General features: G+C 40.7%; 1 protein-coding gene across 3 annotated transcripts in view; it reads right to left on the reverse strand.

Moving 5' to 3' along the window:
• hip1 (huntingtin interacting protein 1) overlaps positions 1-24,103 on the reverse strand; it is a 351,738-nt gene that overhangs the window by 57,916 nt on the left and 269,719 nt on the right. For all 3 annotated transcript variants that reach the window (XM_060847935.1, XM_060847937.1, XM_060847936.1), the window contains 5 exons: positions 21,056-21,199; positions 12,364-12,461; positions 8,672-8,744; positions 1,897-2,080; positions 1,079-1,167 (listed from right to left, as the gene is read on the reverse strand). In XM_060847935.1, coding sequence (XP_060703918.1) covers positions 1,079-1,167; positions 1,897-2,080; positions 8,672-8,744; positions 12,364-12,461; positions 21,056-21,199 — 588 coding nt within the window. The remainder of the gene's footprint in view (positions 1-1,078; positions 1,168-1,896; positions 2,081-8,671; positions 8,745-12,363; positions 12,462-21,055; positions 21,200-24,103) is intronic.

The following is a 24,103-nucleotide window of genomic DNA, read 5'->3' on the forward strand; positions in this document are numbered from 1 at the left end:
ACAGACATACTAACATATTAAGCACTTTTGACAATTGGGGCTCACTGTAAGAGACCTACAAAACAAAGCAAAACGTCATTTCCCACCCGCCAATAATTCCCATCTCTTCTGCCAAGATGGAAACCATGTTACCACATCAACCTATGCACAGAAGGACTGTGTGGACAGTTGACTGCCAAAAAGTATGGAATGTTTAAATGCTAACTGTTGTTGGTAAGCAGTGGGTCCTAAACAAAATCATTGGTCCTTTACTTAGGCGACCAGTCAGAATTTCAATCTTGGTACCATCTCAGGCACTTCCAGATTCCCCAAGCTTGGTGAAATCTGTACTAATTTCAGCAAGAGCACAGCGATCCATCACTTTGCACCATTGAAGGCAAAGCCACAAACTAAAGCTGCCACAGGTCTACACTTCACTCTCCACAGCTCAACTAGTCGCAAAACCTGCCTCAGTCAGAAGGATGATTATTTAGTTCCACCTCTAGAGGTTTCAGCACATCATAAAGGTTGGTAGGTCATGCAGTACTAAGGGAACAAGGCATTGTCATAAGTCCTGTCTTTCTCTTGTGACTTAATTAGCCAAAAGATGGGGGTCGAAGTCCCACCTGCTCCAGAGGTGTGTCACAGATGCTTAAAGTTGATTAAAACTAATTAAATAAAAAGTGGCCCCGCCCCAACTTTGCAGGCGGACATAAGACAATCCTACAACATAACTCAAGCAGAGGGGGATTTTTCTGGCTAACACTTATCCTCAAAGAGTACCTTGGAAAAGTGATTTGGTCATTTATTCTGTCACCATTGTGAGAGCTTATTATGAACAAACTGATTGCCACGTCCAACATTGACTACACTTCAAAAGTACTTCACTGGCAAGAAGGTGCTTCATTTACGGGTTTTAAAAGGTGTTGCATGAATGAATAATAATTCACAAATTTAACTCAAAAGCAATTATTTGTATAATCCTGCTTGTGTGGAGTTGCTTCAATGCTGCAGCAGTGTTCGCCATGATACATATTATCGCTTTTACCCAACAAAACTCGTTTTTATATCTACATTATCCAGCTACACTAAATAGTACCTTCCGCAGCAGATCCGCATGATTCTGAACCAACTCAGTGTACTTCTCCTTCAATTTTGTGTATCTTTGTTCATTGGCTTGAGCTTTCCCTGGGAAATAAGACAAACAAAATTGTCCCATCTATTTCTTCATAGTGGTTTAGCAGTTCTTAAACATCAAAATGGTTAAACTTCGCCATTTAAGTGAGCTCAGATCCCACTGCTCCACAATCACTAAACTCACACTGACCCAGGCCTTTAAAAGATATTCATCACATTTACAGAACACACCGGAGCAAAGCTGCACTCCAAGATGGCGGCAGTAGCAGCAGTGTTCTGGGGTTCCTCAGCCTGTCCACTCCCCAGCACCAGGCCTGCCACATTCTTCTTTCTCCTTTATTTCCTTCTTTTCTTTTTCATCTTCATTTTTTTTCTTTTTGGTAATGAAGGTGGCAGGGACAGGCTGCAAGGTGGTGAGAACAAGCAGCACTGGGCAGCCAGGGGGTGCAGGTCGAGTCCTTGTGAGGAAAGCAAGCCCAGCACATGGCCAGGCGCTGACAGACTGTGGTATTCAATTATTGACTGTGGCCCTTTGCTTTTCTACTTTTTAGTAAGGAGGAGTGTAATGTTTAACTTTTAAAAACTTGTTTCCTTTTTTTTGGTATGTACCTTAAGATTTTGTACCTAGGTACCTTTGTACCTAAGATAGCGCCATAATGGGGACTTGTAAATTTTCACTGTACTCGTGTGATTACATGTGACAATAAACCTAATTCATTAACTTTGAATATACAGACCAGCAAGCAAACCTTCCAATTTTTCAGAAACATTATAACTTACTTTCGATCTCTGTGAGGTTCTTCTGGGCTTTCTCGGTGTCATCTTGTCTTTTCTTCACCTCCTCAAGTTCAGCCTTTAAGAACTCATTCTCATCCAGAGCCTGTTGCTTCAAGTGCTGTTGTTCAGCCAGGTCTGCCTCTAACTCACTGATCCGACCCTTCAATTGTGAGATGAGACGTTTGCTCTGAAAAAGGCAAAAGGAGCGCCTTTGGCATTTTCAACTATTTCCAAGGTGAAAACACTAAGCCCTACAGAACCAAGCACCATGGAATGAAACAAACAGCAAGGAAGAGGCAAGCCTTTGACTGACTACCATCCTGAGAGGTTTCCTATGGAAAATATGCGTTGTTAAGACAAAATCTGTAAACGATTATTAGTTAATGTGAAATTTGGGCTTTTCAAAGCTTACAGATTGGAAGAGGAAAGAGTGACACTACTGAGTCCTAAAAATTTGAGGAAAGAATAACTCATAGTTGGAGACATATGAAGGCTTCAATAGAGCAATAATTCAGCAAGGGGAAATGCCATGTAGGACAGACACACGTGTGTGTACTTAATGTGCACAGGTGCACACGTATGGGGGAGACAGAAAGAAAATGAGGAAGAAAGTGAAAGGCAGATAGGTGAGAGAGACAGAGTGAGTGAGAAAGGGAGAGAGAGACAGAGATAGAGAAGGAGAAACAGACAAATCAAGACGGGGTGTGCGAGGGGGGAGATGCACATATGTACCAAGGCACATAAAAGTCGAAACTAAGAGGCAAGGAGGAGGAACCACTTGGTCACCTTCCACCTGAACTAACTTTATACACTTGCAACCAAGAGAGAATTGGCACTTAACCCAGGAAACTGGGGCACAGTGAATCAAACTCAATCTCTTAATGAAAATGGTCATGACATTTCAACACAGTGCTGTCACTAGGCACACCTGGTGCCTTTTTAAGTACCCATGAATTGGAAAACCTCAAGACAAAGCTAACTCTTATTTGTTACACTTCATTCAAAATTGCTGTGATAGTGTCAAAGTTGAAACATCAGTATTTCACATTGTCAGAAAAAAGCTGTTGGCAATAATAGCTGTCAATTGCATGGTGCATTGCATGGTATTCCTGTTTGCTCTTTAGTAAAGCCACTTAAGTGGTTTGTATTGAATAGTTAATGAGCCTGTTAAAACAGCGGACAAAGGAATGCCATAAACATAATTGACCATACTTAGTTACAAAATAATTTCTAATTTTCAGGCTCAAATGTTTTCTCCAGATATAACCTGTTGTGGACAGACAAAACTTTATAATTGTACTGGAAAGCTTCTAGCAATGCAAATGAACACAATATGAAAACTGCAGTGAAATCCTAAAGATATCAGTGCAATGGGAGGATATCAGCCTGACTGATGGTAGTGGCTTCCAGAAACCAACAGAGCTTTCTCTGTACATAGTTTTCTTTAAAACATGAATGAACCTAACTGTGCTTCTAACACTCTAAAATTAGCTCTTCATTCACACAAATTCAGAGCACCGAACTTTCAATAATTTAGCTGAAATTAGGACAAACTTAGCAATGAGGACAGCAGGTGGGAGAGATGACAAACTGACAGGAAACATTTCAGGCACCAATGTAGAAAGTGCGCTAGACAGATAAATTCCTCTCAGCCGTATCCGTTCAGTTCAGGATAATAGATACCTTCTTGGCTATAAAAATAGTTATTCTTTCCTTTATGTTATTTTCTTTTCTTAAGATGGTCGGAAGGCTGTCCAGAAAGAAAGAAACTTTCATTGAAAGAACAATCTATCAGGTCTCTCAGAGGTTGTCCAAAAGAGATCAAAAAGCTTGACATCAAATGCAGACACCTTCCCCCCCCCTCCCTCCCACAGATATACGTATCAATCAATTTGCCCAAAGTCCAACAGACATCAGTGAGACAGTGAGATGAAAGGCCTGTCCAGCTAGTACAGATCAGCAATAAAAGATACGAGAACAACATGAAACAAGGAAGTTTGGGAGAAGATTTGTAGCTCGGGTGCTCGTTGTTGTGGTTCTGTTCGTCGAGCTGGGAATTTGTGTTGCAGACATTTCGTCCCCTGTCTAGGTGACATCCTCAGTGCTTGGGAGCCTCCTGTGAAGCGCTTCTGTGATGTTTCCTCCGGCATTTATAGTGATTTGTATCTGCCGCTTCCGGTTGTCAGTTCCAGCTGTCCGCTGCAGTGGCCGGTATATTGGGTCCAGGTCAATGTGCTTATTGATTGAATCTGTGGATGAGTGCCATGCCTCTAGGAATTCCCTGGCTTGTCATGCATGACAGGCAACATTAGTTCGACTGGGACAACACTACTATTATAGGACAAGCCAAACAGAGAACAGCCAGGGAATTCCGAGAGGCATAGCATTCATCCACAGATTCAATCAATAAGCACATCGACCTGGACCCAATATACCGGCCACTGCAGCTGGACAGCTGGAACTGACAACCGGAAGCGGCAGATACAAGCCACTACAAATGCCGGAGGAAACATCACAGAAGCGTTTCACAGGAGGCTCCCAAGCACTGAAGATGTCACCTAGACATGGGACGAAACGTCTGCAACACAAATTCCCAGCTCAGTGAACAGAACCACAACAATAAAACAAGGAATCGCGCAACAAAAACAGAAACTGCTGGAGAAACTCAGCAGGTCTGGCAGCAATGTGGAAAGAAAGCAGAGTTAACAATTCAGATCCAGTGACTGTTCTTCAGAACCTTCTTCTGAAGGTGGGTTACTGGACCCAAAACGTTAACTCTGTTTCCCTCTCCAAAGATGCTGCCAAACCTGCTGAATGTGGAGAGACTTAAGATGATGGATTTATTCAACTTAAGTGGAGAGAGTTAAGAAGTGGAGTAACTAAAGCTTTCAAAATCATCAGTTTTTAATACAGTAAAACAGGATAAACTGTTTCCAGTGGCAGTGACTTGATAACCAGAGGGTACATATTCATTTGTCGCTGTTGTCATGAGTGTTCTGCCCAAATCCGGGTCCTTTCCATATCTGTCTAACCGATTCTATCCTTTTCCTTTGCCAATAACTTCCTTCAATTTTCAAGTCATCTGGCATCGATATTCTTTTCCTCCTTGTTTCTTGTCAAAATCCAACCCCTGTAACCTCTCTTCAAACTCTACTCCCTCCTAAAAAAGACTCTCTGCCTTTTCCGAATTACATTCAAGAAATTTAGATTAGATTAGATTAGATTAGATTACTTACAGTGTGGAAAAAGGCTCTTTGGCCCAGCAAGTCCACACCGAAGCACAACCCACCCAGACCCATTCCCGTACATTTACCCCTTCACCTAACACTATGGACAATTTAGCATGACCTACATATTTTTGGATTGTGTGAGGAAACCGGAGCACCCGGAGGAAACTCACGCAGACACAGGGAGAATGTGCAAACTCCACACAGAGAGTCGCCTGAGGCGGGAATTGAACCTGGATCTCTGGCGCTGTGAGGCAACAGTGCTAACCACTGTGCCAACGTGCCGCCCAAATTTACTTGATCATCATCTCTCCAAAGCATTTCCTTCAAGTTACTTTATCTGTCTAAAAATCATTTCTTTCCTCTTCAAGACACATGTTTCAGAGTTACTTAGGAAGTCTGTTTCCTTTCGTAAGGTCCAAGTCTCACATCTGTATCAAACAATACTCCAAATCAGGGTCATTCCACATCGCTTCCTGAGTTGCTTATTTAGCTTTCCAGTTACGAACTCTCTCAGCGGACAGTTCTCCATGTTGTTACTTCTTAGCTGCATTTGCCATCGGTAGGTATTATGCTTACTAAATACGGAGTTCTTGTACCCGTTGTAGTTCTCTGCCTTCTATGAATGAATGAATATTTCTTGGTTATTTAGAGAGCTATGTAACACTTTAGTCTCGCCAGTGTTACCTTTTATTCCAAAGTTCACATGTGCTGTTACCATTCTAACAACTAGTTCTTGTAACCATTCTCCTATGTTTGCTACAAGTGTTTGGTCATCTGGAAATCCCAACCAATGTTAGTATTCACCTGCAAGTTTAATACCAGATTTTGTAGTCTTCAAACGCTTCTTTGATCATTACTGCTGCACAGGCATCAAAGAGGGCTGACAATAAACACCACTCTTGTCAAACTCCTCAACCAAGTATACATGGTTCTAACACACTGTTGGCTTCTTTCATCCTTTACTATTTGTCCCCAAGTACAGATTTCTTATGAACTGCATCTACTCCAGACACTTTTGCATTTATCTTATTTACTGCTACTCTTATCTCAGATATTTCTGCCCCTATGAAATCAATGACATAGAATGAGCGAATAATATTGATGGTCATTTCAAGTTTTGTTTTGTTTCTGGCATATGGTTCATCAGTACGTTCCTTCCATCCTAGTGCTATTATTATTTGTTTGTAAAACATCTTCCTTAATTGATACTTCAATACATTATGCCAAGTGTTGTAAATCTCTTTTGCTAGGTCTATTCTTCAGACTTGATCCCAACTGTTCACATATTTCACAATACTGTCAACTGCTGCCTCTTGGTTTTTCCATTTTTCCCTCCTAACTCACTATTCAAGGGTCTGCATTTCAGCATGCCTTATTGCTTATTTTCCATTTTCCCTTTTCTGCTAATTTTTGAAACATTGTAGTTGCAACCCATGATTTCTTAAGCCTGATTTCTCTCAGAAACACTACACTCTTTGATCTGTTTCCATTGCTCAGTCATCTTATGGTAACCTTGCCCTTTCCAGCTGATATTTTATGTTTATAAAGAATTTATTTACTTCTTTCAACTTGAATGAGTTCCACTGGTTTCTGCATATTCCCACCTGGATCTACTTCAGGAATTCTATTTCATTTTCATCAGATTATGATCTGAGTCTACACCAGCTTCTACGTGAATTTTTGAGTTCTTAACTTGATAATATTAAGACAGAGATCCAGGAATTGAAGTTCGATTTAAGTTATACTGTGTTGACAAACATTTGCTGCATATTGTTTTCCTCTATAATGCTTAAACCACGCATCTGTTGAGTCCTGTTCTTGAGCAAAAATTGACCAGCTTTTACCCCTGGCTCATTTATTATACCAGAACCAAAAGGTCTTTCTTCTTTATTGTCTCTTCCTTCTCCAAAAAATGTTTTCCAATCTCTTTACAACAATCATGCAGCTCTTCCCACTCTCCTGTTCAATTTTTTTTTCAATTCTGTCATACGTCTCATCAACTTCCGTGTGTGGGTGTTCACTTCTAGGTACATATTCCTGAGTAATGGACAGTGGCCAATGCTTGCCCCTTTAATTTCACTAGCACCAGTCTGCCTGACTCGAATTTCACTTCACCCTCAGTGAGCAACTTTCTTATAAAATAACACAGCTACTCCCTGTTCCTTTTCATCTAATACTGAGTACATAATTTTCATTTCATGAATTATGAAGCCGTCTTTTCCTGTTCACGTAATCGCAATTTGTTTAATTTCTTACTTTAGTGTCTCTAGTTCTCCGTTCCTGTTCATACATTGTATTTCTTTGATATTACAATGTTTGTAAATGCGAGGATTTTGCTGGTTTGCGATTTGAGACCACTCATTTCCTTTGAGCAAAACTGACCTGTCCTTTGACAGAGGTTCCCAGCTAAGCTCCAAGAGTTTATTTGTGCTGAAACCAACATGAGCCATTTTCTGGTCTACTTTACCTGGTGATGTGCCAACGCCTTCCACTCAGCTGTCAGTTTACGTGCCAGCAACATAACCATGCAGGTAGCCCAGGGCTACAATGATACCAGCAAAAGACTGCAAACATCTGACCTTAGGAACATACTTACAATAACTGGCAAAAGAGCCAGAGCTGAGAATTCTTTTATGTAATGATTTTTATTGCAATCTAGATGCACGATGAGGTTGCACAGTAGAATCAAATAAATTTCCAAAGGGATATGGATAAATTCTTGACAGATAGAAGCTTGCAGGTCTTTGGAAAATTGTACTAACTGAATAGTTTGTTCAAAGAGGCAAGATGGGACAAATGGACTCCTTCTGTGCTGCAAGATTCTACAATAATAGTAAGTGATGACTGAATTTGACAAAGGCAGAGTTTGGCTTTTTTTTGTTGGTCTTAGAACTCTTTTATCAGTATTACTTACCCAATGAAAGTTGCTGGCATGTTCTCATTTGTTATGGTCATCAGTCAAATATATGCAGTCAGCTGTGCTGTGGAATTGCATATAATCACTGCCTGTGGCAATCAGTGATTTGTACTAATCAAAATCAACAGTCGAAAGCCATAATAGGTCTGGTACTTTGTTGTCACAATCGTTTACTATGATCAGCACAGTTTGCTGGCAAAGAGCATTTTAACAGCAGTTGCTGAAAGCCAAGTACCTCAGTTGGATCATAAATCTGCACCATCTAGCATATTAACTGCTAATGTTGTTACCTAGTCGCTGTAGAGAATTCCAAAGAAAAATCAATGGCTGCAGTACTTAGACCTCACTAGCACTTTAAACTACTCAGCTCTTACATTCAGAAAGTTGATTTTGGGTCACGAGCAAAAACTGGACATTCACTGACATTCATTTCAATAGCATCAACATGCTGAACAGCTAATTACTTCAGAGAGGTCAAGCCCAAGAAGTGAAAATATACCACGGACATATACTCAGAAAGTTTCACAAATGAGACTCAGTGAAGTCATTTTTGAGAGTATGTTCATTGCAACAAGTATCAGTCAGTTACCTCGATTCTAAGGTATGAGACAGCAGTAAACTGACATCCTACCTCAACTTTAAAATTCGCCATTTCTTCCTTCAGTGATGCAATTTCCCCGTAGAGTTGTTCAATCAACTTATCCCTGGGAACAGATAAATTCAAACTATAAATGCCAGTATATAACAATGACTGAAATCCACTGTGGATCGACTAACAATAATTAGGAAGCCAACCTCATGACTATTATCAAGTGTCAGTCTATTTCAAAGCAACTGGTTGCTACAGAAAGGTTTAGATATTTGAGTTAACTTTTAGTTAGAACTTTCCCCATTGTTACTTCCATCGCAAGTCCATTTGAGGGTAACCCGAGGATGTTGATGGTGGGGATTCAGTGATGGTAACACCATTGAATGTCAAGCGACAGTGGTTAGACTGTCTCTTATTGGAAATTGCCATTGTCTGGCATTTGTGTGGCATAAATATTACTTGCCATTTGTCGGCCCAAGCCTGGATATTGTCCAGAATTTATTGCATTTGAATGCGGACTGCTTTAATATCTGAGGAATCGTGAATGGTGCTGAACATAGTGCTATCATCAGCAAACATCCCCACTTCTGACCTTATGATGGAGGAAAGGTCATTGATGAAACAGCTGAAAATAGTTGGGTCAAGGACACTACCCCGAGGAATTCCTACACTGATACCTTGGAGTTGAGATGAATAACCTCCAAAAACCACAACTATCTTTCTAAGTGCCAAATATGAGTCCAACCAGCAGAGAGTTTTCCCTGATTCCCACATTGATTCCAGTTGACTAGGGTTCCTTGATGTCACACGATGTAGGCTGTCATTCTCACCACTCTGGAATTCAACACTTTTGCATTTTACAGAATTGCAAAGGAGGCCATTCATTTATTGCATCTACATACCCATACCCTGGCACATCATTTCTTTCCAAATAATCATCCAATGCTTACTTGAATGCGTCAACTGAATCTGCCTCCACCACAAACGGTGCTTTCTTTCCCTTAATGACTCTCTGTATGAAATGTCACATCTTACATCACCACTTCATTTGCACTTCACTTTAAATCTTTGCCCACTCTTTCTTGATTAGATTAGATTCCCTACAGTGAGGAAACAGGCCTTTCGGCCCAACCAGTCCACACCGACCCTCCGAAGAGTAACCCACCCAGATCCATTTCCCTCTGACTAAGTGAATTTGGCATGGCCAATCACCTAACCTGCACATCTTTGGACTGTGGGAGAAAACCAGAGCACCCTGAGGAAACCCACACTGACATGAGGAGAATGTGCAAACTCCACACAGACAGTCATCTGAGGCTGGAATTGAACCTGGGTCCCTGGTGCTGTGAGGCAGCAGTGCTAACCACTGAGCCACCTTGCCACCCATAAAAGGAACTCTTATGAGCAGGTTTTAAAGTTGTAACTCATAAGTAATATACTGAGTTTGCACAGTATATATGGGACCTCTACAGAGCAAATTTATTTCACTAAACAATGGCAAATTAATCAACAAAACAGAGATGACAAGGCTATGAAATCAGCTTTTCCCTACACATTGCAAGGAAGCAAAGCATACTTTGCCTCATGACTAAAGCGGAGTACTGTAAATGCAGGAAAGCCAAACTTGCTATAAGACTGTGAACATGCACATTCATTTCAGTTGGAACTGCAAGAATGTAGCAGATAGACAAATGTAAATATTACACAATAATAAAGGGAGGAACAATGGAAATTCTTTACAAGTGATTTACAAATAGATGGATTGCAGTAAGTGCTAGCAGGAGGTGGTTCAGTGATGTTAAGGAAAAAGCAGCTCTGAAGATGTGGGGGCAGCCACAGAATCTGAATGCACAAGAAAAAGATAAACATTGCCATTGTATCAGTGGGTTTAAAGACTGAATGTTTTACAGTGATTAGTACAATATAATTAAGATTAGGGACTAGCAGTACACCAAGTACTTCAGGAAGCAATCTAGACAGTTAATTCAACCTACTCTGCTTGTATTAAGATTACAATAATAGCAACAGGGCAGTTGAAAATGTTTATAATGCAAAGAGAAAGAGAGCTAAGACTTGACAACCACATAGCGAGGGCCATTACATAGAACATAGAACATAGAAGGATACAGCGCAGTACAGGCCCTTCGGCCCTCGATGTTGCGCCGACCGAATCCTACCTAACCTATACTAGCCCAATAACTTCCAAATGCCTATCCAATGCCCGCTTAAATGACCATAAAGAAGGAGAGTTCACCACTGATACGGGCAGGGCATTCCATGAACTCACAACCCGCTGTGTGAAGAATCTACCCCTAACATCTGTCCTATACCTACCACCCCTTAATTTAAAGCTATGTCCCCTAGTAACACCTGCCTCCATTAGCGGTAAAAGGTTCTTAGTATCTACCCTATCTAAACCCCTAATCATCTTATACACTTCTATCAGATCTCCCCTAAACCTTCTCTTCTCCAATGAGAACAGCCCCAAGTGCATTCTTTAGCCAGGACCATTTTTTAATTGTTCCATCGAGTGTCCAACTTGAGGCCAGCTAAAGTGATCACAATGCTCTTGTCAAGTCTTGTTCCTAACCCACAAATGAAAAAGAGGTGCTGATTGTTTCCATGCATGTGATACTTTTATTTCGCTTGGTCTATTCAGTACAGTACGCAACAGAATCAAGCGCATCTTGAACCCTTTACCATTATCACTGTGGAAGCAATATTAATAAATTACATTGATCCTGGCTGATCTCGTTCACAATGCAGGTTTCTTGGGAAGATTTCTTTTTCCGTTTGTAAAGCAGTTTTCCACCACATCTAGTAGTTACCATCTACAGACGAACAATTATGATATGGCATAATAGCGCACATCAACATAAAATCTCCCAGAAATCAAAAGGTTTTAAGACATGGCTAATCATCACATGATAAAGGGCTGACTTTCCACCCAACCACTAAGTGGCTCTGATTTGGACTTACAAACAACTATTGATTTAATCTTGGCATGCCTGTGTATATTGCAATTAAACTGCTCTTTAGATTCATGGACGTCATTGTCTCAGTTAACAGACTGACCATTAGTGCTGAACTCCTGTACCACATTTGCTATTAAGTGCACATTCTCTCATCATGACAGCTTGCATCAAAAGGAAACCATTCCCAATGGAAACAGAATTCAGATAGCAGAGATCTATTCAATCATCTTAAGGGGCTGGATCTCGACCCAAGGGAAGTAAATTAGAGGACAAGCTAATGTGGTGATGTTCAGTCCTTTGGCCTTTTTTCCCAGACAATATAGATTTTTAGTGAACAATTACTGTCTATCATCAAAATTACACTAATTTGTCCATCATGGGTTCTTCCTACGACTTCCACTGGGAGGGTTATCCTTTGAACGTTTGATTGGATGCAGTCTATGACATATTATTCATTGAAGGGAATAAAAGCAAAATTAAGTCATGAGAATTTCTCTAAAAAACAAGGGTCACATTAAAACCAAAATGTTGCTCAGTTGGCATGTTTCAGCAGTTCACATGCTCCTTTAGTTTCATTTTGATTGCAGCAGCAGAAGGCTCCTGCAACATTGTCATTCACCTGCCCTCTGCATCTCAGTGTATTTCGAACAGAAAGACCTGGAACTTTCAAACCACAACTTAGGAATACCTGAAGCTATTGAATCATCAATTACTTAGTAACATTCAAGCCAAGATGTTGATGAGATCAATACTCCTTACCTGTCGTCCTTAGACATTCCATTCTGGTTGTTAAAATTGAATGGGTCAGTTGACCCAGGACTTCCAAAGAGGTCATCAAATTTATTGTCAAATAAATTCTGTAAGGAAAAGGGTTACATGAGGTAAAAAGAACCAATGACCAATACGAAGTGTAAGGTTTCAGTCTTGGTGCAGTTCACATGTACAAAGATTTCTCACCACTACTTAACACAACAAGCACAGAGCACAAAGCCAAGGAAGGGAGGGAAGTATTGAGTCAGTCTCTGCAGAGCCCTGGAGAAGAGGGTAAACAGCTTCAGAAAGCAATCAGAATAAAACTGAGACAGAATCCGTGAGGAATTGCTCCTTCAATCACAGGCTGCTCCTCAGCTGTGCATGCATCAGCTGTGAGAGAAAATCAGCCTGTGATTGGAGGATCAGCTTGAAAGGTCAAAGGCTGTGATGAACAAGTCATAGATACAGATGGACAGATACATCTCTGTGCCTCAGGGACTGGCCAGGCTAGACCTTTGTTGGGGGCTGACAGTTGCAAAGGGCAGGGGGCAAAGGAGCAAGTTGCAAGTGCCAATAGAGTGGCGACCAAGTGGGATGAAGGAGGCACAAAAGGATGCTGCAAAGAGACAGAACAGCTTTAAACCGTCAACAATGGAACATACAACTACCCGAGATGCAGCGAGGTAATGATTTCCTTGAAACTGACCGAAAGATTTAGCTAAGGTTGCACAAAATGTAAAGCCATTATCTGGAGATGTATAGTGGATGTTTTCTATTCAAAATTGTCAATTGCTACACTTAAATTAGCAATTGAGATCTGTGAAGCAGTCGTAAGGATAGTGATTGCTTGGTTAAATTTTCCAGAGATGACAGAATAAATAAATATAAACTGCTTCCAATGGCTGAAAGATTGATCTTCAGATGACCCAGATTTTCCAGCTTTGTCTATATGGTACAAAATGCATTACCTGTGACCTCATATCTGTTAAAGGTGCTTTGGGTGATGAGTGTTTTTTTGTGTAGAAGCATGAGGAAACAAAGTTTTTGTTGCTAATTTACACTGTTGTCTTGTGCCAATTTAAGTACAGTAATACAATAAAATTAACACTCTCCTTGTGCCATGAGTTTAATGCAAGGTCAATAACGGAAGATATGAATAAATTCTTCGAATTCTGTTGCTGTCTCAGTAAAAACACTTGTTTATCAATTTAAATACAGTCACATGGTAGTGATACCTATTGTATCACCTAATAGTTGAGTTAATAAGAACGCAAGAGGAACCCCTAGAAATCAAAAAGTAATCTGCACTAATTATAAAACAGCCCTTGGGGGGGAAAAAAAAATTATTTGGCCCTTTTCAAAGTGGAGCTGCTTGGTCGATATTAAATGACAAAATTGGAGTATAAGACAAAGGAGCAAAAGGAAGCGAATAGCCTATCCTTGCCCCACAATTTCCTTGGAGAAAGTGAGGACTGCAGATGCTGGAGATCCGAGCTGAAAATGTGTTGCTGGAAAAGCGCAGCAGATCAGGCAGCATCCAAGGAGCAGGAGAATTGACGTTTCGGGCATGAGCCCTTCTTCAGGAATCGTTTAACGAACAACTTTCTTGTTCATTAAAAAAACTTGTCTATCACAGCCCTGAATATTCTTAATGTCACAGCCTCTCAGCTCTCTGAGTTAAAAGTTCCACAGACTGAATACTCTCAAAGAAAGCAAATCCTCCTCATCTCAAAATCAAATGGGCAATCCTTTATTCTGGGATTATGGCCTCTGGTCCTAGGGGAAACAAGCTCTTAACACCTACACTGCCAAGCCCCCTAAGAATCAAAAACAGAAGTTACTGGAAAAGCTCAGCAGATCTGGCAGCATCTGTGAAGAAAAATCTGAGTTAATGTTTCGGGTCCGGTGACCCTTCCTTAGGACTGGGTCATACCTTTAAATAAGTTCTCCTCCAAATGGTGTGCAAACATTTCTACAAACCTGTAGTTATAAAGTACATCATACTGAAACTGAGCTTTTGACTGTCTTTACAAATAGAGCCAGGAAGTGCAAAAGCAAAGAAAATTTGTTGAACCTATATAAAACCGTTTGATCCTATTGTAATAATGATTTCCAATGTTGAGCACTAGAAGGATATGAAAACTTGGTAGAGGGTTCAGCTCCATGGAGGAGTGATCATAGAAAAGCTGGGGTTACTATCCTGAAAGCCAACAACCCTAAGGAGATTTAGTGAAGGTATATAAAATTGTGTGGTCGGACAGAATAAATACAAACTACTTCCAATGGCTGAAAGACTGATCTTCAGATGACCCAGATTTATCGTCATTTAAATTGACTGGCAAAATAACTGACATAACAGGAGGAAAAATGTATATGCAAACTTTGGTTAGGATTTGGAAGTAATTCCTCCTGAATATTAGGATGTAAAGAGATTAAAATTGAATTAAAAGGAAATTAGATAAATGCTTGGAGGTGTAATGGGAAAGAACAGGTTAGTGGGGTGGGGGGAGATAGGCAGGCAGGGGTCCAATGGCTGCATTTCTCTTCAAAAGAACTGGTGCGGATTCAATGGACAAAACTGGGCTCCTTCTGTTCTGCATTATTTTATTCTATTAAACCCAAAAGAAATCACAAAGGCACTCGACAGGTGTTAATGAGAGTAAAGGACTTTTTTTTTGGCTGGGGGTGGAAGAGAGAAATGGGTGAGGAGGAGGAGAACAAGAAGGAGATATGGAGCACTGAAACTGGAGAAGCATCATGGTCAATCATTTCTCCTTTAGTCTCATGTCTAAGAGTTAGTTCGAGTTTTAAGGATACAGACTTGAATACTATGTTGATAATCCCAAAACAGACAAAAAAGGAAAGTCGCGGCAATGGAAGTTAAGGATTCTTCCATCATTTGACCAACAGAGTTCTGTATCTGAATATAACATTTTTCTTCGTGAAATAATTCCTGCCTTCTTTACAATTGGACCACTGACTCATCCTGGGGTACAGTTGAGGCTCCTGTCACTCAAAGAATCGTGCTGAACTATGAATGTCTGTCAATGCACTCAACCTTCAGGGCACCATAATGGAGGCAACTACATATTCACAATAGTACTTTCTAAATGGGATCATTTTTGGAACAGAAATGCTGCTGTTTTTGTATCCCATTAACATCTTAAAAGTAAAATATTCATAGCTCCTCAAGACCATAGTACTGCTCGCCCATTAGAGAGAAATGACTGGTGGGGGTTTAGCCCAGGAGTTACCACACCTCAGGAGAGGGAAGAAGTTGAGAAGGAGAGACCTTCATTGAACCCTCACTATTGGCATCATTATGCATCTCAAAGCTTACTGAACTCCATAATAAAACATCCCAAAATACTTCACAATGATATCAAACATGACACCAAATCATGCAATGAGATATAAACAGAAGCAACCAGAATGGAGTTATGAAAGGTCAAGGGGTGGTGAGGTTAGAAGCGTGTGCCATGCCAAAGTTTAGGGCCTAAACAGATGAAGTTATGATGGGAACAACAAGCTTGCAGTAGAACTGAATTCTAACATCCACTTGCACGATGGATCGGATCTCAGCTAAGAAACCCAAATACACACAAAAATCCACAATGAAGACAGGGACGTTGAATGGCTGAAAGGTGCAGGCCAACAATGACAACAGACACCCAAAAGAATGATAGCAAGGACATGCATTAGGATTTTCCAATTATTATTTTCATGCTGATATTACAGAATCCGTGGAGTCCAATATCAAATGAATAACTGATTTGGAGAGCAATGAAAGACACAGAATTTTTATTCAGCCATTGTATATGCCCTCAATTCTTTTGGTTTCTACAGAAATGAAAATGTGGTAGTTAGTTATGTGAAATAGCAATGCAATGTTCTGCAGTTACAACAAAGCCACATGTTTAGCAAAGCCCTGCAAAGGCAACTTCACCTGCTAGATAAAAGATTGCAGACTGGTTCAGATAAACCGCAGCTTCTCTAATAAAAGCAGATAATAATCCTTCAAACCTCTTCAGCGATGCAGTGCATAAAGCCATTCAGAGAAAAGGCAATCACCCCCACAGTAACAATTCCACCTCTCCATCTCAGTGCCTGTCTTACACGTTATCCCTCCGTTACACAATAATAACAAGCAAAATGGGGGGTAAAAGGTTTGTAATTTCACTATTCCCTTTTGAACATCTATCATGAACAACTTTAAAGAAGACGAAAGAAAATATTTCCATATTACAATCTATTCATCTATCATCAAACTCATTGTCTCATGTCAACACAAATTCTTTGTTTGATTTAACTTCTCCCCATATCATCAAACTTCCCTTCCCATTATGAGTCAGACCCAAACCATCAATGCTCATCAAACAACAGTGGCTGAAATGATCAAGCTCAAATCCAAGTGTACTTCACAGGATTTGGACACCTCTGAAACAATAAATGATCAATCCAAATTCTGATTTATCTTGTCCAAAATATGATAGGAATATCCTTTTCACTGTGAAATTAGTCAACTCTTTTCACTCTTCATTCAATGAAAAAGAACACACAATTTCTATACACAGAGACCAAAGGCAAAATCTCCAAGCTAGCTATCGCAAAGCTAGCTGACCTCTCTGTCAATTATACAACTCTAAGGTTTACTTTAACATTTTGGTTTCTGACAAAGAAAATCAACCCCATTAAGGTTTAGAAGTGAAGGTGGGTCACAGTATTAAAATCACCACATTAGAGGTTCCTAATCGGACCCATCTTAGAACGGTGAGGATTTCACACGTTTTATTGCTGAACAACATCTCAATTGTCAGCCGAGTTTACGACTGACTGACCCCTGGGACTTTGTAATTTGCCTGATAGCTACAGCAATGTGTATAATCACTTCCACTGCAAACATTTCAGGTACCTCCAGGAACGAGTAAAAGACCTTGAAATACTCAAGATTGCCCCCGTGGTAAACATTGCAAATCAACATTAAAAGCCCTTCAGGATAATTAAGAAAAGATGCCTTGCAAATTTACCTTTTTTTAAGTTTAACATTCATAAACTCAAAGCAAACAAGTGCAGCATGATGAACTTGCCCCTAACATTCTCTAGGAAAATCTACTCAGAGAATAGTGGCACCTTTAAAGAGAATGGAAGGGAGGGGTGAGGAGCTGCCCCCACAAAAACAGGCTAGATCGCTCCCATGATTGCTGCTGATTGCTTCATTAGTAACCAAACCCAGAAGAGAAACAGCCTATGATTGGAGGAGCAGCAATCAAATAGGCAAGTCAGTCAGGCAGTAAGGAAGTCGCCAGGAACACTGATCCTGGAGATGAGGTCGGCTTGAGAGGTGGGGACCTGGGTCTGCGGAGGGGGTCAAGCTGTGTTAGAGCTGATGGGGTGCAACAAGGCTAGGGTGGAGAACCACAAGTCCACCAATGATCTGGAAGCAAGGATTTTGCCAGGGTAGTCTACTGCTAAGGCAGAAAGGGCGTACTGCTGGATCCAGGTGTTCTATCTGCTAGGTCAAGGGTGGAAATGTCAACTGGGGGAGGAGGTAGTTGCAGGAGTGTTTATGGAGGGAAAAAAGAAATGGAAAGGAGGCTGCAAGAGGGGCATGGGGAAAGGTTTGCAAAGTTTGTAAGCAAGGAGAAAGAGATTACCAGAGATGATCTAGAAGAGTCAACAATGGTTTCTTGAAAGGGAAACCATGTTCAATCTCCTTTTTTGGAATTCCTGAAGGAGTACAGGAACAATGGATAAAGGGAAGTCAGTACAGTATGTGGATTTCCTAAAGGCATTTGATAAGGGTCTACATAAAAGGTTACCGCGAAAAATGAAAACTTATGATGTAGCGTGTAACATATTAGCAGAGATTGAAGTTTGGCTAGCTGGCAGCAAGCAGAGAGCACACAACAATTGGTTTTTACTTGATTTCCAGGATGTGACAAGTGGACACCCACAGGGATCTGTGTTGGAGCGTCAACTTGCATCACTTAGTTGAGAGGAAAGGTTCCACTACATTAGTCAGATTTGCTGCTGACAATAAGATAGGTCAGAGTGCATGCTGTGAAGAAGACATAAGGAGGCTGCAGATACATTTAGCTGCATTAGTGGTGTCCTTATTAGTTTGTGGAAGGTGCATTTAGGGTGATAGCTTTTTGCACATACAACCATGTATTAGTTGGTTTGTCTGTTCTCTTGTATCAATTTAAAAATGGTGTGATGTCTCAGGAATTAATCCTTTCTTTGTGCATTGTGGCTTTAAGATTAATGGATCATCATTAAGAGTATTGATGAATTTTTCTAATTATGCTGGTCTGTTAATCAAAATGTTCAATCTGTCAACACAAACAAGGAAGGTACTGATATTATGTAACAGCATCACCTAATACATTAGCTGGCGACAATGAAAATGTAGCTCTGATATCAAAATATAGCCGTCAGGAAAATCTCAAGGCAAGCCCTCAAGAAAGAGAAATATTTTGACCCTTGAACAGTGATGTATAATACATTAAAGTTCAAATTTTAATATTATACAGAAATGACAAAAATGACAATTAAGATGGGGCAAAGATTATAACATGAAATATACAAATTCAACAGTGACACTGAAAGCAAATTATCTCAAGATACTGAGTTAACAATTTCAAATCAGATTCTAGTCTCCATTTTATCAAAAGGCAGAAATTTAAGTTGACTATTCTTTTTTATTAAACCTCCACTGCACACATTTTTGTTTTTTTTTGACTTTCACAAATCCATCTTCTGTTTTCTTGCACTTTCAACTCTTGGTCATTTAAATCACTTTTGCTTTCCATCCTATCACGACCCTTCTTTTCTCATTCTTTCCTCCCGCCCCATTTTCTGTTTCTGAACTTGCTTAAAACATGTTCTGAAGAAAGATCATTGACCTCACTCTACTCCTTCCTCCACAAATACTGTATGACCTGCTGGGGATTTCCAGAATTTTCTAATTCCATTATAAAAGTATCAGGATATCATTACTGATCACACTAAGTGGTAATTTACCTGAACAGCCCTCAAGTAACTCAAGCATAGGACCACTCCACCAGGTAGGATAGGTAATGCAAACATTTTATAGATTAAAGGATTCCAACATCTGTGGTCGGGAAACTATTAGAAAAATTCTAAGGGACAGAATTAATCTCCACTTGGAGAAGCAAGGATTAATCAAGGATCGTCAGCATTTCCTTGTAAGGAGGAGATCGTGTCTAATAAATTTGGATTTGAGGAGGTAATTAGGTGTTTAGACAAGGGTAGTGCAGTTGACCTAGTCCACATGAATTCTAGTAAGGCCTTTGACAATGGCAAACTGGTTAGGAAGCTAAGAGTCGATGAGATCCAAGGCAAATTAGCAAATTATATCCAAAATTGGCAACGTGGCAGTAAGCAGAAGGTGACGGTTGAAGGTTGTTTTTGTGACTGGAAGCCTGTGCCCAGTGGCATTTGACACTGGGTCCCTTGCTGTTTTTTGTGTACATTAATGATCCAAACACGAACGTAGGAGGTCTGATTGGTACGTTTACAGAAAATTTGAAAATTGGTGGTATGGTAATTGGCGAGGTAGCAATCATTAGACAACAGGATGTTATAGATGGGCTGAACAGTGGAAAATGGAATTTAATCCTGAAAGACGAGAGGTGACATGTTTTGGAAGAACTAACAAGGCAAGGGAGTCCACGTTAAATAGTAGGAATTGGCCATGCTAAATTGTTCATAGGGTTCAGGAATGTGTAGGTACATGCATTAGTCAGGGGAAATGTAGAGTAATAGGGTAGGGAAATGGATCTGGGAACAGGTTACTCTTCGGAGGGTCAGTGTGGACTTGTTGGGCCAAATGGCCTGTTTCGACATTTCTTGTGCTTAATCTCTCTGCAAACAGCTGTAGGGACCCTAAGTAGACAGGATTTGTGCATATCCATCAACCCTTGAAGGTAGAAGGACAGATGGATTAGATGGTTAAGAAGGTATATAGGATAGTGACTTTACTAATAAAGGCAAGTAAGTTATGATGGAGCTATATATGACTTTATTTAGGCCATGGCTGGAGTACAGTTCTGGTTACCATTGTTTCATTCACAAGGTATTAGGAAAAGAGCATGAGATTTAGGGAGAAGACAGGACTGCTCAATTCTCTGTCAAACTTTCATGAAGATGTTCAGTGGCGATTCCACTGATTTCAGGAAATGGTAGGGAAATGACAAGGAAAATCAAAGGATGATCTTTGGCATCTCCTATCACTGCTTATTCAATGCTGCAGTGTGAAAACAAACACTGCACCCTTAGCCTTAAACCATACAAATAAGAGTGAACCCAAGAACACGTCTCGCCATTGAAAAGACAGGACATTGCAAAGTCAATTCTTTCCCCCCCTCAAATTCATGATCTATTTGAAAGCAACCATTGTGTTAGCAACATTTTTCTATTTTAAAAGCTCTGGCTGACTGCCTTCCTGAAGATGTAACTACACTGCAACAAACAGCTTTATTCCATAATTCCTTTGTAATTTTCTCACATTTCCTGAAACATTGATCTAACCAGAAATGAAAGCAGTTGGCCAATGTCACAGGCTCCAAGGCTACCTTTGTTGCATGTTAAAACTGATGCTGAGATACACGATGTCTGATTAGGTCCAACAGAGCCCACAGTTACACAAGACTTCATGAAACTCCACTTCTCTTACCTGCTGGGATGATGAGTTCATCTCAACCAGGTCATCCGTTTCCACAACGGGCTCACTGTCAGGAGAGGTGGATTCGGCAGGAATGACCACAACAGGACTGACATGCTCAGACAGTGCTGACGCTCGCAGAAAGTTTGGAGCATTCTGCAACAAACAAATTGATCATTAGTACCAAATCGAAGTATACTGAAAGGACATTCGGTCAATAAACATTTGAAATGGACAGATTAATGTTATGGTGTAGATTGTTCAGCCTGCATCCAAATTCACTTCATTCCTTTTTTGGGTAATTTATCAAGAATACATTAAAGAGAGATTCAAAATTGGTGCATTTTATCACTTTCAAGTTTTTTTTAACATTTCTTCATGGGACGTTCTTGGATTCCAACTCTGACAATGAAAGAACAGCAACAAATTTAAGTCAGAATGGTTTGTGATTAATAAGTAAGCTGGAGGCATTGGTGCTTGCATGCCTCTACTGTCCTTGTTCCTCTTAGTGGTAGAGGTGATAGGTTTCCAACATCCAGTTCAGTGAAAATGTCTTCTTTTAGTAGTATTCTTCTAATCTGATCTTACACAAAAGCATCTCCAAGCATGAGATCTCTGCCAACCACTTCTAATTTACTCTGAAGTTGCCATGGGATCCATCCTGTACAACTTCTTTGTCTACATGTTGTCCACTGACAAGACCCGTTTGCAGACGTAGGGTCAGCTACCACTGAAGGCAATCAATTCCACTCTTCCATTACTTGCTTCAACCCTTGCAATGCATCTGCATGGCTACCACTTGCCCATCAGATATCCAGACTTGGGTGAGGTGAGTTAACGTATGGAGACTAAACCTATCTTCTTAGCCCATCATAAATTTCCAACCATGTATCCACAATTCTATTCCTTGTCTAGCCACCATCTCACAGAGCCAAACTCTTTAAAACCAGCCTTCTCTTTGACCCCAAGCTCAGATTCAGTGCTATATCTCCTCAATCACAAAGCAACTGCTGGCTTAATATCCACAGTATTATTCATTCCCTTCGCCACCCGCCCCCCCCAACCCCTTCCCTTCCACATCTGTACTCATCACTTTTCGTCCATTCCAACGCTATCCTGGCTGAGCTCATTTCCCTATACCAGGTCCAGTACGGCCCTCTCCACATACTGTTTCAAAAAAATCCTCCTGGACACACCAAATAAATTGCTCCTCACCAAACCTTCAGCACTTAAGGAGTCCCAGTTAATATGGGGAAAGTTAAAATCACTCACCACAACAATTGTGTTGTTTTCAAATCTTTCCAGAGTCTGACTACATATATCTGCTTCTTTCTCCTGCTGGCAGCTGGAAGGTCTGTAGTACAGTCCCAACATTGTAAGTGCACCCACCCTATTCCTGAGCTCGACCCATGATACCTCTCTACAAGATCCCTCTAGGGTGTCCTTCCTCAACACAGCTGTGGTTTGCTCCTTAAACAGTAATACAACATCCCTCACCTCTTTTGCTTCCTCCTTTGTCTCGTGTAAAACATCAATATCCTGGAACGTCAAGCTGCCAATCCTGCCCCTCTTTCAACCATTTCTCTCCGATGATGACAAATCATAATTGCTTGCACTAATCTAGGTTCGAAGTTCATCCATTTTACCTGTTATACTTTAGGCAATACTGTCCAAGCCTCCAGTTCCGTTGAGCTCAGCAACCTCTCTCTCTAACTGCTCTTCCTCTCAACTATATCTGCCATAGTCTCAAACTCTTCTGCAGTCTCTGTACTCACTGACCTACTTCTTAGGTTACTACATTCCAGGTGAATGGTGGAACAGTCTCAATGGGCTGAATGGTCTAATTCTGCTCCAAAATCTTATGGTCTAACAGCTTTTGCCCTACCATATCCTCTTTTCCTCTGATTCTGGCTTCGAGGGAATTTTCTCTTTCCTTTGTCCTATTATTGGTGGCAGTGCCTTCAGCAAACTAGCTCCATGCATTAGAGTTCCTTCTCTGAAGTTCTCCCTATCTTCATCTCTCTTCCCTCCTTTAGAAGCAATCGCTCTGAACGAGCTTTTGGTCACCTGGTCTAATATTTACATCTTTAACATGACATGCATTTCATTTTTCCTGATCATACTTCTGATGTATGTGGAACTATGTTTCTACTTTGGAAGGTTGTCCTACCAATAAACTGCTTTTAAAAAGGATAAAAGCCACAATGGAAGCACTGCCACCTTTTCTGCACTGTTACTCAGTCAACATCTACCCTTAATCTTTCAGTGCAACATGGAAGCAGTAAAAAAGTGAGCAATAGATGCAGCCTGTCACTATCACTCATATTATATGAGCAGTCAGATTTAGTTCTTCAAGAGGATTTCTGTCAGGCTGGTCGATCTAACTCCTCATTATGAAACCATTCACATCCCAACGATGAGCAGTACTGGGTATCAACTCAATAGACTTGGGTCTTAAAAATCCATGCCGTGAGTTAGAACAGAGAACATAGAACAATACAGCACAGAACAGGCCCTTCAGTCCACGATGTTGTGCCGAACATTTGTCCTAGCTTAAGCACCTATCCATGTACCTATCCAATTGCCGCTTAAAGGTCACCAATGATTCTGACTCTGCCACTCCCACAGGCAACGCATTCTATGCCCCCACCACTCTCTGGGTAAAGAACCTACCCCTGACATCCTTCCTATACCTTCCACCCTTCACCTTAAATTTATGCCCCCTTGTAACACTCTGTTGTACCCGGGAAAAGTCTCTGACTGTTCTATCTATTCCCCTGATCATCTTATAAACCTCTATCAAGTTACCCCTCATCCTTCGCCGTTCCAATGAGAAAAGGCCTAGCACTCTCAACCTATCCTCGTATGACCTATTCTCCATTCCAGGCAACAGCCTAGTAAATCTCCTCTGCACCTTCTCCAAAGCTTCCACATCTTTCCTAAAGTGAGGCGACCAGAACTGCACACAGTACTCCAAATGTGGCCTAACCAAGGTCCAGTTACTTGGCCAAAGTGATTTTCAAAATCTTACAAACTGGTTTCAATGTTATCACTAAGATG

Source organism: Hemiscyllium ocellatum, chromosome 31 (genome assembly GCF_020745735.1).
Source record: "Hemiscyllium ocellatum isolate sHemOce1 chromosome 31, sHemOce1.pat.X.cur, whole genome shotgun sequence".
Classification (NCBI taxonomy): Eukaryota; Metazoa; Chordata; class Chondrichthyes; order Orectolobiformes; family Hemiscylliidae; genus Hemiscyllium; species Hemiscyllium ocellatum.